Source organism: Oxyura jamaicensis, chromosome 14 (genome assembly GCF_011077185.1).
Source record: "Oxyura jamaicensis isolate SHBP4307 breed ruddy duck chromosome 14, BPBGC_Ojam_1.0, whole genome shotgun sequence".
Classification (NCBI taxonomy): Eukaryota; Metazoa; Chordata; class Aves; order Anseriformes; family Anatidae; genus Oxyura; species Oxyura jamaicensis.
In genome coordinates, this window is record NC_048906.1 from 11,069,632 (window position 1) to 11,085,295 (window position 15,664).

General features: G+C 47.5%; 1 protein-coding gene across 3 annotated transcripts in view; it reads left to right on the forward strand.

Moving 5' to 3' along the window:
• The first annotated feature begins 901 nt into the window (after positions 1–901).
• AXIN1 (axin 1) overlaps positions 902–15,664 on the forward strand; it is a 78,678-nt gene continuing 63,915 nt past the window's right edge. For 2 of the 3 annotated variants that reach the window (XM_035339849.1, XM_035339848.1), the window contains exon 1: positions 902–1,870. In XM_035339849.1, the coding sequence (XP_035195740.1) occupies positions 993–1,870 (878 nt within the window). In that variant the 5' untranslated portion in view covers positions 902–992. The remainder of the gene's footprint in view (positions 1,871–15,664) is intronic. The other variant, XM_035339846.1, reaches the window with a different exon arrangement.

A 15,664-nucleotide genomic window follows, 5' to 3' on the forward strand; every position in this document is an offset into this window, starting at 1 on the left:
TAAAACATTGTATACGATCAGATTTCTTTCTTCGGGTGATTCTCTCATCCTTTGATGACCTGAAATTTTCCCAGGCTCACAGCATGCACTGTTGTTAGCTTAAATGAACCTTTGCTAAATGGCCTCCGTCTATAAAAAACGGTGCCAGACCTGAAATCCTGTACTGACATGCCCGTTTGAAGCAAGAATGTTGTTCACATGCCCAAAATATTGGGGTCAGTGATGCGTTTGGATTCCCCTGGAGTGGGATGAGGCGATGCAGTGCATTTATAAAACCCGAAGAGGAATGTCGTGGTGGTATCTCACTGGAGTGTACAAAAGCCACCTGTGTTTGGTTAAGGTAAAATCTGAGTTTTGGTACTAACTGGATATTCTTTCAGAATACTTTTCACAAGCCTTAATGTAAAATCCTGTTTAGGGATGAGAATTTCCTGAGCTGGTATCCAGATAAAAACGCACTGCCTTGATGTACCTTGGTACACTTGCTGTCCAGGTAGGCTTTGCGGAGAAGTTGATCCCAGTGCAGAAGCTGGCATGTGTCTGTCCTGTGGGCTGTTCACCGCTTGGCACCTAAGCGTAAATCTCTTGGACGCAGTGAATGCCAGATCCCAGGTCCTGAAGAAACACCTATAACGTGAAACTGGCGGCTGTTATTGTAGCACCAGGGCTATCAGTTGTGGCAGATGCTAGATATAGTTTTGGAATATTCTCTGTCATTTTTAGAGGAAGGAAGAGGGTGCCTGTTTCATCCTGATCCCTGAAATTGCTGAGAGCTTTGTCATTGATTCTGATGAAAAGGGGGATTCAGTACAGTAATCATGCAGAGCAGTATCAGCGGCTTGTAATCTTAGAGTGTTTGTTTACAGTGCTTAACATGTTTCTTTCTCTTCTGTTTCAGCAGAACAAACTCGTTCACAGTGGAACTACAGATATCGGTGATCTGAGGTCTCAGCTCTTCCCCCTTTGTTCCTGTGTGAGCAAACGCCAGAAAAATGAATATCCAGGGGAAGGGCTTCCCTTTGGACCTTGGAGGAAGCTTCACTGAAGATGCTCCAAGGCCGCCGGTTCCTGGTGAGGAGGGTGAACTCGTGTCCACTGATCCAAGGCCAGTTAGCCACGGTTTTTACTCTAGCAAAAGTGATGTTGTTAGAAATGAGACGTCCACCGCAACACCGAGGCGCTCCGATTTGGATTTGGGGTATGAGCCCGAGGGGAGTGCTTCGCCAACTCCACCCTACCTGAAGTGGGCTGAGTCGCTGCACTCCTTGCTCGATGATCAAGATGGTATCAATCTCTTCAGGACTTTCCTGAAACAGGAGGACTGTGCGGATCTGCTGGACTTCTGGTTTGCCTGCAGTGGCTTCAGGAAGCTGGAGCCGTGCGTGTCCAATGAGGAAAAAAGACTCAAACTGGCAAAAGCCATTTACAAAAAATACATTCTTGACAACAATGGCATTGTGTCCCGGCAGATCAAACCAGCCACAAAAAGTTTCATAAAAGACTGTGTCGTGAAACTACAGATTGACCCTGACATGTTTGACCAGGCCCAAACTGAGATTCAGTGCATGATAGAAGACAATACCTACCCTTTGTTCCTTAAGTCGGATATTTATTTGGAATACACAAGGACAGGTGGGGAAAGTCCAAAAATTTACAGCGATCCGAGCTCAGGGTCTGGGACAGGTAAGGGGCTACCTGGCTATCTGCCTACTCTGAATGAGGACGAGGAGTGGAAATGTGACCAAGACACCGAGCCTGAGGCCAGCAGGGACTCTGCACCCTCGAGCAGGCTCACCCAGAAGCTGCTTTTGGAGACGGCAACCCAGCGCGCCAGCTCGACACGGCGGTACAGCGAGGGGAGGGAGTTCAGGTACGTGAGCGCAATGGCAGCGCCCCTGCTCTGTGCTGCCTCCAGGCTGCCCTGAGGGAGCTGCTGTGAGTTCCGGAGGCACTGAGAAAGGGAGGACATTTGTTCGGGAGTGCTTGGGGCTGGCTGAGCATCAGCATGGGTATGGGATGGCATCACATGGATGTTATGCTGGAATGCAGCTGTATTTGAATGCACTGCAAGTTATTTTAAGGCTGTCTTTGGTCGTTCTGTCCAATCCCTCTGAATCACCTCTGCAGCACGTTCCTCGCTGCAAGAAAATGCTCCTGAACATGGTCTGGGTGTAGGTGGGAGTTGGTGGGCAGCACAGAGCTGTGGGCAGTCCCTGTGCACGCTGAGCGAGTAGAGGGAGCTGCGGTTTCAGGTTGGCTTTTAGCCTGCAGCGGCGCAAGGTCAGCATTCAGTTGAAGGAGCACAGACAAGCGAAGCTCGTGGTAAAACTTCTTGTAAATATACAAGGAAATTGTGATGAGCCGCAACAAGAGGCTGCAGGAAACTTGCAGGAAATACCCTAGTGTCTGTAACGTTTATGTGGTCAAAAGGGGTCCGTAATGCTCCCTGAAAATGGTACAGCTTTGCACACAAGAGATCTCTGATAGCAAATTCCAGCAGTGTCAAAGTAGGAATCACCAAATCCAGTTAAAATCGTTCCATGTTGCAGCTTTTTCCCTCTTATAACTGCTTTTTCCCCTCGAAGTAATTGATTTTTTTTGTTTTGTTTTGTTTTTCTAGAGGAGTTGCACAGTTTTGCAGTCTGTGTTTTTTTGCTGGGTCCCCCACCCACTTCCAGCCAACATGGATTTTGAAACTTGCTGAGAGCTCAGTTAAAATTCCAGACAATTAACTTAGCGGGGAGTTCTCTGGGATCAATAAGTGTGTGTGTGTGTCTAACCCTTGCTGAATCAACAGAACGCAGCTAGAACACATTCCTACTTTTTAAAAAAAATAAAATCTCCTTGTTTTAAGACCTGCTTAGGCTAAAATCTGTCACTTTGTGAAGATTACGAAATTAAGGAGCTGAAGTGTCCTCTTCAAAGCCGCCTGTCTTATGAAAAGCATTTCTGTGTTTAATCTCCCTCAGCCGTCCCTTTAGGCTGGCAGCTGGAAATGCATCCCACCCTGTGCAAGGTCTCAGCGCGTTTCAGATGGTGAAATGTTTTCATTTTGATTCCTGTTTTCTTACAGATTTTGAGGAGGGGATGTTGCATGTGAAACTCCGGAAAAAAATGGGAATTTGTGTGAACTCCTGCTGTTTTAATCAGGAGTCTGAAAAACAAAATCCCGGGGTCCTGGGACTTTCCTGTGGAGTTAATAAAAACCTTGAATGTTTCTTAAAGTGGGTTTTCAACGAGCTATTGGGTACTTACCGTAAGTGAAGGATTAGAAAAGCCCACAATTTAAGTATCTTTTTATATAGGCGATAATGGCTTTAAGATTGAAAATAACTGACTTGAGTTGTGTTTGGTTTCCGTTCTAGAGCAGGTAGCAAAAACCTACATGGAATACTGTACTCCTCAGGCCAAGCTTCAGGAAAAAAAACACACTGTGCCCGTTACCTGAATAGATATATACCAGATTTTAAAATGTGTTATGGAATAGAGATATTTTGGAGTGGAGTTCCTCAGTCTTAGGCATTTTCATACCAGATTGAACAATGTGAAATAAACCTTTACCTAGGGGATGGAGGTCAGAAAAAATACATTCCTATTAATTTGTTGTGTCCGACAGCCTGTCATTGTGGCTACAGACACTCCATTGACCTGTTGGGTAAGGAGGCACGGAGGTGTTTACTGTTCTCACCAGAGCAGGAGTCATTTCTGAGCCTGGAGTCAGTAACTGAAAATAAGTGATTGGTTTTTCTAAATGCTGGTAAGTCAGCTGCAGAAGTGTGCAGAGCGACACCGTGCATGATGCTGCCGAACGGTGTGGTCGGTGCATTTTTTTTCTAAAATTCTGCTGAGATACTAATTTAGGAGTTGATTGTTCATCTTTGTGCTAGACCTTGTGGTTGAAATAACTTGCTTCCTGAATGTTGTATAGAAATAGCTGCCTCAAACAGGCTGTTTTTTAACCAGTAGTGTCTTTATCCTGCAAGCGTTTCTATTTACTTTATTGTGTGAGTAAGTGCCTTGGAAGCTGCTGGAGCTGCTTGCAGCAAGAAGCGATAGCTGCACAGGCCATCTGAAAGGCAGGGTCCCAATTTATTTTGAAAATTTCCACAGTTTTTGTGCATGTGTGTGGAAGAATTTCTCATTTCTGTCCTTGAGGGAGTGTTGAAATAAGCTGTTTCGCATTACATCTGAAGGCCTATTTAATCTTCCCAAGATTTAACTTCTATTCCTCGGCTTCCATGGAAACTCTAAATAAAGAGGAATCTGACCAAATGTAATAGAAGTGTTTCTCTGTTAGCAAATGAGCATCTTGAAACAGCTCCAAACTTTTTGCAGCAGAAAGTTCATAAATCTTCATGTGGTACTTATGTGCTCGTGAGAGTGAAAACTGCTCAAAGTGCAGACGACAATGCGCTACCAGTGTTGGGAGTTCTGAAGGTGTGCGAGTGTGCATCTGTGTGAGAATATCCCGAAGCGAAAAGCATCACTGTTACCCACTGTGTTTTTGTATGCGTAGGAAAAGGCCAATAGTCATTATAGTCAGGCTCCTGCAAATTAATTGGACATTGGTTATGGATCAGTGAACTTCAAAGAGGGTAACCCCCGAAGATCTTGGGCATTAACTCACAGCTTCCGAAACCAACACTAACGTGGTTGTGAGCGCGGCTAAATCTTTCATTAACCTTCTTCTGACACACTGGGACTGGGTTTTTCAGATACGAAGAGCAAAAATTAAACCCGTGCCTCAAAACTGCCCTGCAGGCTGGTTTTCAAGCACTCCAGTAAAATATGCCCGGCCTAAAAAACTGGGAATTCGGCACACGGTGGCCAAACTGTCACATCACAGCTGCATCTTCTGTCTGCATAGTTTCTTCTGTCCTCTCTTTAGCTTTACATCACAAGGGTTTCCACTCCTGCTTCCGAAACCTGCACTCCCAAAGCTCTGCGGGGAGCAGCGCTCGCAAAGGTTGCCTTTGCTTTCTTTCCATGGTGGAAATAGAGCAGCCCACACGGTGTTACGTGTGAGCAGCTCAGCCTTCTTCGGACAGCCAGGCTAGAGATTTGGGTTGGTTCTGCCCCTTGTTTTGGCTCTTTTTCACAGAACTGTCTCTCTGACAGCCTGTACTTTTTAACGGGGCAGGCAGAGAGCGAGTGGAGAAACAGCTGAGGGAGGCTCTCGCGGGATGTGACAGCCTCTAGCCTGAGACCTGGGCGAGTAATGCAGGGCTGTGCGAGAGCAGCAACGGAGCCTGATTCAGGGAAGGTGTGGGATCCCTGCTGCTTAGGGTGCAGAACGGGCCGACGGTTGTGAGTTTGGCCTGCCTCGGGAGGAAGCTGAAATTTAGCTGGCAGACCTGATTTTGAGGTTCGCTGCTTCATTCATAATTAAATATTAAATTGCACGCTTCTGACTCAAAAGGAATTGGTGCTAATTGTGCTGAGCAAGTGGAAGACTGGAGGTGCAAAAGTCTGTGTCCAGACGAGTTAAGGTGCGCGTTAGCGCCCTGCCGGCGCTGCTTGTAATGGCAGAAGCAGCACACGCACCTCTGAGCAGGGCTCCTGGAGAGCCAGGAGAGGTCATTTGCTTGGAAAAAGCTGCTGGCAAATATTACACCTGTATGGGATGGCAGAAAGAAGAGTGTGGGGCTTGGCTGAAAAAAGCTGTGAGTCTGAAAGCAGGGGGCCTGGGCCCGAGCCTTCCCCTTCTGTGCCAGGGCGCAAGACAAGCGTGGTTGGTCGCGAGCAGAGGGCGGTGATGGAGGCTAAATCCGAGAGGGGCAGCAAGGATTGAGCAAGGTGCTGAAGAGCTGTCAATAACCAGAGGGCTGAAGACAGAGCTCTGGGCAGACCGATGGAGGTACTTGGAGATGAAGTAGCCGAAGCAGCCAGAGATGCTGTCCACCATCTCCGCCTGACTCGAATGGCATCTTTCTGTCTCATCGCTTGTTCGGTCATCTTTTTCTGTGCCTCCTTAATCTCTTTTAGTGCTGTGTGACATCGTGCTGCTTAGGAAACGCTGCTGATGCCCGCATGGTATTTTCTTGATAGCTGATGCTGTGGCTGGCCTGGGAAACAGTTATAAGAGTGTCTGTCTGTTTTTTAACATATTTAAAATTTCAGTGGCTTGGGACAAGCGTACCAGGGAAGCCACCTCTTTTCTTCTACAAGAGGACCTGTCTGCAGCAATTCTTCTGTACGCTGGGCAGAAGGGCCGGTGTGTTACACCAGGTGCAGAAGGCCGGGACCCAAAGCTGCGGGTGCGTGGCTCCATCCTTGGGGCACTGGTGCTCCTTCATTTGTGCTGGGTCTGTGGGAGTCGAGGGGCTGATGCCAGAAGCAGTATTTGCATGCCAGTTCTAATAATTTTAACATTAAATTGAATGATTAAATATTTTACACTAACATTTCCTCAATTATCCTAGCTAATAGCTTGGCTTGGATTAAAACTGCTGGGCCCGTAACACATTTTGTAATTGTTACAGCCCACAACAATGTGCATAGCAGAGGCTATTTCCAAATAAAAAAGAAAATAAGTTGTAGAAAGAATAGTTTTGGTTCTGCATCGTTCGTGAGAGAAGTTACTGATTCTACCAGGGATGGTAGGGTCTGATGTTAACGGCAGTAAGTGATGATTTTGTGGCTGAGAGAGCTGTAAGATATACAAGACAAAGATGGATTGTGTTTTTGCACAGAAGTTACGCCAGCTTTTTTAAAGACATTGTTAAGCTGATGAAATTTCTGCATGGAAATGCTTACATTAACAGCGTAAAGTATTTATACTGGCGTTTGCCAAGTTTTAAAATGGATTTTATTTGAAGAAGAATACCTTTTGTGCCCATAGCTTTGCCTCTACACAAATCACGATGAAGAAGTGGTGCCTTTGGTGTTTGGTTATGGATCAGTAGGTTGGCTTCTTTGTAAGGACAGTTTAGCTTTTAGCACTCTTTTATTAAATTAATAGCACTTTCACCCCTCCTCCAGCTACCTTATTTTGAGCTGGAGTTTTATTTGGGTTGGAAATCTTTACCTTTAAAAGGATGAAATTACTGTGATCATACTGAACCACTTTCAGAGTGGTTTGGTTATCCCAGTGTTCACAGATGGCCACCACCAAGGAGTTCAGGGCTACATCAGCGGAGGATCAAGAGGAGCTACGCCCCTCTCGTGCTGGCGCTGGTGAGGCCATACAGGGTATACTGGGTCCAGTGTTGGATCGCACAGATCAGGATGGGTTTTGAGAAACAAGAGAGGAACCAGCAGAGAGCTCCTGAGGTACCAGTGATGTAGAGCCTAATCTAATTCTTTTAAAGATTTTTTTTCCTCTTTTCATGTGTACTTACAATGAGGACACAAATCATGAAGTACTGTAGCTTGAGGATGAGGTTAGAAGTCAGGCTGGTTCAAGTTCTGCTCCGTTCAGAAGGAATTGGGTACGAAAAAGCTGAATGAGAAATGAATCAATCTCAGAAACTGAGAAGTGTGCCCAGGAGGTGGGCCACGTGGTACACCTGGGTTTTGATCTGCAGTTCAACTTTAACTTGGCTTTATGTTTTAAGAGTTTCTTTGTTGTCTCTATAATGGACTAATCCCTTGAATAATTAGTTACTATTGGACATTTTAAAAATGACTGCCTCTTGGATCTGTTCTCTTTAATAGTCCTGGATTTATAGTCCTTTCTTTAATAATCCTGGATTTATTAACAATCAGAACAGACTGTGAAATCCTGTTAGGCCAGGCTTGCTTGGTGGGAAAAGGACTGCAAAAGATGTGGGAGTGCTGAGGGGCACACACTGGCCTCGTGTTAGGGTAGGGCTATGGTCATCCCCACAGATGTCCAAAATTCTGGAATACACGAGCCAGGGCCGGCTCACTGTGTGCAGGATGGAAAGTCAAGTGTGTGGGGCCACTTGAGCTGCAGCTTTCCCTCTTTGTGCTGCAGAGCTGGAAGATGGAAATACCAGCGTTCCTTCTGGCACTCCATCCTCTGCCTTTCCCTGTGTGTGCAGCACCAGCCCACCTCTCTGCCCTAGGAGCTGTTTGCAGTAGGAATATCCTTGCTGGCATTTAACCTTCTGTTTCCGCAGTTTGGTTTCGGTTCCTGTCTGGCTGAGCGCACCTTTCCAAGAACCAAGCAAGAAGCACTCCGCTCCATGCCCGCTGCGTTCAGCGGCTGCCTGCTGGAGCACTCTGCCAGTGCGTCCACCCCTGCGTTTGGCACTTCAGAAAGCGCTCCCAGGGGTTATGGCCCGGCGGCTGCCCAGCACAAGGCCAGGCGTGCAGTTCTTGTGCATTTAAAATAAAACATCGGCCTCATTTTATTAGAATCAGCAGAGAAATCTGGTTTCAGAAGTGACTGTATGTGTAGCGTGAAAAATGGCAGTTTAATATCTCAGAACAGGGATGCTCATATCCTAAATCAGTTCCTGGAAATATCATTGGATTATTAGGCTCATCCTCAAATCCATTAAGCAAATTACAGTTAATCGGCCACGTAAAAGAAGAAAGATCTTTTGCGAGGCCCTGCCTTCTGAGCCTCCTGGAGAAGCTGTAGCAATATTTTAATTTTCCGTCTGTCAGTGAATGTATTCAGTCACTTCACTTCCTCACGTGGAGGATTTGAAATTAGAAACTGAGGTTAATTATCTGCACTAAATGAAATACGTGAAGACCTCAAAAGCAAAAACCTTCACGATTTGGCATGGTCCGTTAAGCTAGACAGACTGTTTGAGAAGGAGAGGGGTTATTTTTCCTTGTTTTGTTCCGATTGAAGGGTTTTAGTCACAGTAATTGAAATGATTAAAAAGTCAAATTGCTTGTGAATGTAATTCCAAACATCTTCCTGAAAAGACGTGACACTTGGTGAGCCCCAGCAGCGGCTCTGCTGTGGGCTGGGAGGCATTTGCTGTGCCGGGCCCGACCAGGCCGCAGCAGCGCGCGCGTTCGCTCGCGAGCGTTTTGGGGCCGTTTCCGTGTGGGTGAGGCCATTTGTCGGCAGTGGCTCTTATCAATCCCTTCCGTGACAAAGGCCTGTCATAACTTCACTGTTTATTTAGTGGCGGCAATTTAGAAGCCGGGCAATACCGCAGGAGTGCTGTGCTTTTGAGCAAGCATATCAGATACAAAGCGAGTCAGACACCATCAATCCCAGTGCCAGGAGTGAGCTCAGTACTGCCTGCTCCACCTGGAATGCAGCTTCGTAGCATTGGCACCTCCACACGGGACCAACGTCCTGCCGACGCCCCGTCCCATGGCCGTCAGCTGCTCCGGGGCGAGGGGTTTGTCGTGAGGCTCGCTGTTTCCTGCAGTGTGCTTGGGGCTCAGGCTCCGGCCACGCTGGGAGACGTTCCCGCTGCTGCTGGAGCGCTCCCGAGCAGCAGGAAGTTCCACAGCGTCTTAGTCGGCACATGGAGGTTTCTTTTTGCTGTGTGTTTCAAGTGAAATTTGAGGATGGAGTCACATGCAGCCAGTTTCATGGGCATTTAAAAACGTTTTAAGTTCTGGAGAAAACATAGCTGCCAAAAGCACCGTACGCTTTCTGTGATCTGGTCCCTGGACTTTGTTACTCGGGACTGTGCGGGGCAAAGTGCTTCTCTAAGCTGGGGGACTGCTGCGCTGGTTGGAAGGCAAAGCGGCCCCTTCTGAATTCCCTGCTCGTCCTCTGGGCACCTCAGTAGGGACCGACCCTGCTGGGGGCGAAGATCTTCTTGTTCCCCTTTGCTGTGCAACGCAGCGAGCTGCTTTTCCAGGAGTTGTGCTTGGAAATTAAATTGGAGCGGGTCATGCTCATGTGGAAAAGCAAAGCCATGGTCACTCACTGTCCCCGTCCAGGTTCTTCTCTGTTGTAAGGCAGTGATGAATCTAAGTAGAACCGCTGTGGTTTTACATCAGAGTATCCAAATTCTATAAAACCCACGTGGAGATTCAATTTTACCTCTGAAGACTCCAGAGCACAATTTTCTGGTAAGATCTGAAATTGTTTGGTGCCAGAGCACCCAAAATACAGCCCACCCTTAAAGTACCAGCAGTTAGAATATATTCGACTTCTTTTGATCGAAAGCAGGTATAGGCAGGAAAAAACCTCCCTGAAATACCCTGCTGAGATGGTCAGCACTGGGATCTCGTATTAGTCCCTGGGCTTAACTCCAGAGCTAATGACCAGGAGCTGCTGGGTTTTATTCTTCCTTCTACCCCCTATCCCCACATCTTCCCTCTCCCATCATGGACCGAGGGAGCCTCAGACCTCTCCCTCTCTCCATTTTCCATTTTTTTGTTGTTGTCATTCGTTTGTTTCTGTGGGTATCGTACTCTGTCAGTTTGTCTTCCTGGTGTGTTCAGATGACTGCTAGTGCCGGAGGAAGGAGAGCAGTAGGTGTGAGGAGATGGAATTGCGTTGTTTTTTTTTCAGCAGGCCACATTTAGAGTGTCTTAGCTCTACTGGAAAACCATGCCTTTAGCATTCAACAGATTTACCCTTTTGAATCATAATTTTTGGTCTTTTTCTTGGCTGGCAATCAGCTTTTCAGACTGGGCGAGGTTTATCTGGAAGAGTGGCTTCCTTGTTCTGCCCCTGCTCCTGGCCTGGTCCAGGCATTGCTTCAGGAGCTCGGGCCTGCGCGTGCATTCATGTGGCATCGGTCATTTGATAGTTGAGGACCTCTCCAGTTTTTCATAAGCACAACTCGGAGCAAGGAGCGGCAGGGTCTCAGAAGGGCTCCTGGGAACTGGCAGGTAGGATCCGAGACGAGAGGTGCAGCGACCCGGTCTCCTGTAGCTGCTGGCTTTGATTACCTTTATCTTGGACGTGCCTCACCGAGGTAGAAGCCTTGGAACTGTTTGGCACCAGACATGCAAATGAATGCAGGGCCGAAGCGATTGCTGCCCTCGAGGATCTCAAAAGAGGAATCAACAAATAGAAATTATTCTATTAGCAGGAGCAAAGTTCACAGGTTAACTATCGTGTCAAATCAATGAAATACAGCCTTGATCTCCTGCACAAGGGCTTTATTGTGTATAAATAAGAGTTCCCGAGTAAAGACATCGGGATCTTGTGCTGTAACATTTGCGGCAGCGTGAAGAAAAGGAAGCTCTGTACAGGCTGCATCATGAAATGCCTCCTTCGGACATGAGCTTCATTCCTGCTTCAAAAGATTGTAAAACGTGACCTTGGAACCTTCTTGCTTTCCTTATGGTCATACCCACATTGAATTTCCACGGGGCATGTTTTTTGTGTGTGTTGTTTTTGTTTTTGTTTTTTAATTTTATTTTTTTAATAAAAACTTGAGGTCTTTTGCTAAGAAGGCTTGTCTTTGTACTTTTAATTCAGTCCATGTGACTGTCATAACATTTATTCCTTAGGAAATGAAAAATGTTTCTTCTTGAGCAAAGCCACTAAACAAAGCCGTTGGGAGCGCTGGCAAGCTCAGGTGTGCGCAGTGTGCAAGCACTGGACTGAGACCACCACCCGTCATTCCTTGGTTGCTTGATCCTGGTCTCTGCCAGCAGAAGAAAAAGCAAAAGCTGCCTTCTTTGTTGAGGAAGTACTTACATTTAATGTGCTTTTGAACATCTGCACGTTCAGGGAGACTTTGTTTTCCTCTCTTGGGAAAAACTACTTTGAAAAGGCTCGCTCTCCTCTTCGAGGCGCCCCAGCGCTGGAAAAAATAGATGAGCTTGAAACGAGATGGAAATGGGCAGCAAAAGACTTGTGTGCATGTGTCGCTGGAGTGCAGGATTTGTCACGTTGTAAAATAGCATTGTGGTTTTCCCCTCGAGACGTATGCAGCGAAGTATGTGACCTGGGGGCGGTATGAATGCTGGCCGCTGGGGGAACCAGCCCCTGGCAGAGCATCCTGCTGTCCTGGCTGGTGGGGCCGGAGGAGCCTGCTGAAGCTGATCCATGAGTTTGCCTCCTTCCGCAGAGAGGAAACTTCCCAAATGGGCATGGGAAAAACTTTCCTTTTGTAATCCCTGAGATAACAGGTCATACAACTTCACCCAGCGTGATTCTTGCACAATAACTTGTGGTCAGGCTGAAGTGTCTATTTTAGAAAGGCATCCAAGTGATGGGAGGTCATGCAGCATTTTTGTTATCTCTTCCTGTGGTTAGTTACTCTCACTGCTAGCAGTTTGCTCCTTAATGCTCGTCTCAATTTTTTGCAGCTTTAGTTTCAGGCTGAAGTTTTAGGGTTTTAGGTATTTTCTGGGTTTTAGGATGGCTTTCCTCACTCAGAGACTCCGAATACCTTTGCATGTTTGAAAAAAACTACTGAAAGGGTGTGAATGCTCTCCCTAAGTGGCAGAAGCATTGTTATGGAAGGCCCTTCAGTTTTATTAGACTTCTCAGCCCTCCAGCCGACTGTTAAACAAGCCTTAGCTTGTCATGGTTGACAAACCTTAGCTCTGGTCTCAGACCTAACCTACCAGTTTAAAAGGCAGGTAGGTTTCTTTTGTGTGCAGGTTTCTGGGTGGGGACCATCGGCTTCTAAGGGAAATTAACTCATGGCCTCTCTTTCCCCCTCCCACCTCAAATAAATTAGGTTTTGTGTTAACTGTTCTGTCATTTCCAAACACCAAAAGGAAATGTGAGCCTGTGGTTTAGGACCTGGGCTTTCTGCTGCCTGCAGTACTCTGCTCAGCACTGAGAGTGCAAGTAAAGAGAGATGTGTAATTGCAAAAGGAAAACAAAACAACAAAAAAACAAACAACAAAAAAACAGCTGCATGAGCAGTGTCAGCAACTGAAGATAAAATGTAGGAAGTTTTTTAGAATGATTCATCCATAATTATTTAAAAACAAGTTGAATTTATTCTTAAGCGTTGGAGAAGAATTCCTGCAAGCCTGGCGTTTGCCGTCTGTGATGTTTATACACCTGAGTAAATGCCTGTCTCAGCAGTTTGTTGGTGTTGCGCGCTCGAGATCTAAATCCCTTTAAAGGTAAACCCAGCAAACCTTTGTCTCTGCCGGGATTTCTGCCTTTCAAGCTGAAGCTGGTGAGGTCGAACCAGTCGTAGCAGTGGCTGACACTAGGACAGGCAGGGTGCTGTGGTTCACACCATTTTAATAACTGTTTCATGCAGATTTGCTGTCTGTGGGTTGCTTTGTGTGCTCTCTCTAGGATGCAGCAGACTGGCAGCTTCCTTTTGAACCAGTGCGAGGAGTGTTGGAGGGCATGGTGCTTTTCTTCGTGGCATGTCGTTGCTGGTGCTGCCTGCCCAGCTGGGCAAAAGTTGGTCTTACTTTCAGCCCCCTGGAATACAAGAGAAGCTAGCCTGCACCAAGAGGCCTTTTTCAAATGCTTCTCTTCCTCTGATTGCCAGGAAGCTGGAAACGTGCTGTGCCGAACTGGCTGAAATTCGTTCGGGGTGGTTGTTGTTTTTATGCTAACGTAGCGCTCTGCCCCGCTCACCGGCCCAGATAAGCAGCTGCACAGGGCAGGGCTCCTGCTCACGTGGCCGGGGAGGGCAGCGTGCCTGAGATCACCCTAAACTGCACTGGGTGTCACCGCAGAGCAACGCCTGGTGGTTTCGTCAGGCCTGGGGTGCATTTCTCCTCCGGCGAGAGGCACAGCGCAGCCTTTCGCCGTGCTCCGGGCTGGTGGAGCAGGGGTAGGAGCGGCAGGGTCTCGTGGGACCACCATCTCAAGCTGCATCTCTGGTCTGGACAGCGCTGGGGCAGTTCACTGGTCAAGGTCCACTGTTCCATCACGCTTCTTGTGAGCAGATCTGAGGAAGACAGGAACTCCAGGAGCAGCAGTGCTTGTTCCAGCCCTGTTCCTGCTAAGTATTGCTGCCCACATCTGCAGTTTTAGTCAGGAGCTCAAGGAGGCTTTTCCAATTTGCAGCAATCTTGGCAGAAAAGTCATCTGGCCCCATCTTGATATATTTTCCTTTCTTGATGCAGTGCTTGAGCTCCTGTCCAGGGGAGCCTGCTATCCCTTGCAAATATCATTGCCTTGTGTTCGGCACTCCCAGGTTGGGTGACGTGGCTTGTTGGAGCTGCAGTGGGTGAGCTGATCAGTTGTACAGGGGAGATGCTGGCCTTGCTTTCCCACAGGTCTTCCACATGCTCAGAAGGGTAGATGCCTCCTACAGCTGGATTTGCCTCCCCAAAAGTAAGATGCATTTGAGAGTCAGCAGTTGCTTGGACTCAGCAAGGTCATCTGAGTTTTGGTCCCTGATGGTGATGCCCTGAGTCAGCTCTGAAAGGACTGCTCTCTTTCTCACCCCATGTTGGTTCTTCTGTGTCGAGCCATCAACCACATTGCCAGCAGTCAAGCTACAAGCAACCCTTTTTCCTTGTTAATTGCTGTCTGTGGCTTGGCACCGGTGCTGCCAGAAACCCTCCCAGGTAGCCCATCTTGGGCTGTGGACTTGGGTGTAGTGCATTGCCTCAGGTGGTATGGAGTAGGCTAATCCTCTCATTTCCCAGATTTGGAAATCATCCTGGAAGCCTGAGCTGAAGAAAGAGGGTGGGACTGAAGCCAAACCTCTTGTTCCAGATGGGACAGTAGTGGCAGGAACACCTATTGTCCACAAAGGTGTTGCCAAGCCACAGAAAGCAATTAATAGGGAAGAAAAATGTGCTTCCTTTAAAATGTGGATTTTATAAGTAGTTTTCATTTTAAAATTAAATATCAAACACTGATATGCCAATTAGTTAAAATCGGGATCGTAAGAGCAAGCATCTGCAATGATATAACTTGTATAGTTAGCAAGTTAATAAAAGCAGCAGGTTTCTCAAAGGGGGTTGTATTCAGTCCTGAGCGATAGCTGAGTGTGAACAGCATTTGTACCATCAGCGTACTCAGCCTTGGGCATGGAGGACAAGTAAAGCAGTCTGTGAGCATGGCAGAGAGATCTCTTTCTAATCATATTGCTGCCAGCACAATTGTGGTAGAAATAGTCTGAAAATAATTTTTCCACCCGTTTTGGGGTCAGCTGTAAGCTTTGCATATCTAAACTCTGTTAGATTAGCAGTCATCCCCTTCAGGTCTTTAAAAGGTCTTCACAAGCCCTCCCTTTCATACGGGGACCCCGACATGGTTTTGTGCTGAGCACCCGGGGGGCCGGGAGCAACCCCAGGCAGGGGCAGGGGGTAACGGGGGGCTGCCCTCGTGTCCTGCAGCGGGGAGCTGGGGCACTGCTGCTGGCATGCGGAGATGGGAGCGCAGCACCAGTGTGAGGAGTGGGGGACATGGTAGGAAAGGGGGGACATTGCCACATGGATTTGGTGGGGTCCTGTTGGCCACGTGCACCATCAGAAGCTGTTTCAGGTCCAAGTGCCCTCTGCGTCCCAGAGGAATGCCTTACTAGCTCTTTGCTGTTCTTCCTGCCTCCTGCTTCCCACGTGGACGAACCAGGTTTGCGTCATTTCTTGGAGGGAAGTGTGGTGAAGCTCGTCCCGTTCTCTTTCAAGCATATTGTTGGCTTTCCTTGCGTTAATCCTCCCTCCTTGCTCTTTCATTGGTCCTTACAATGCAAGATCACAAAAGGCAGTTCCAGTATCTCTCCGTAGTTGATGATAATTTTACTTCTCTCACCAGATCTCTTAAAATAGGCAGGCTCTCAGTAAGTACATTGGCCATGGCCGCCTTACCTGGTGTTGACAGCAGTCCTGGTTCATGCAGGAGGTTGGACTACTCGAGTCCTCCAGAGGTCCCTTCCAA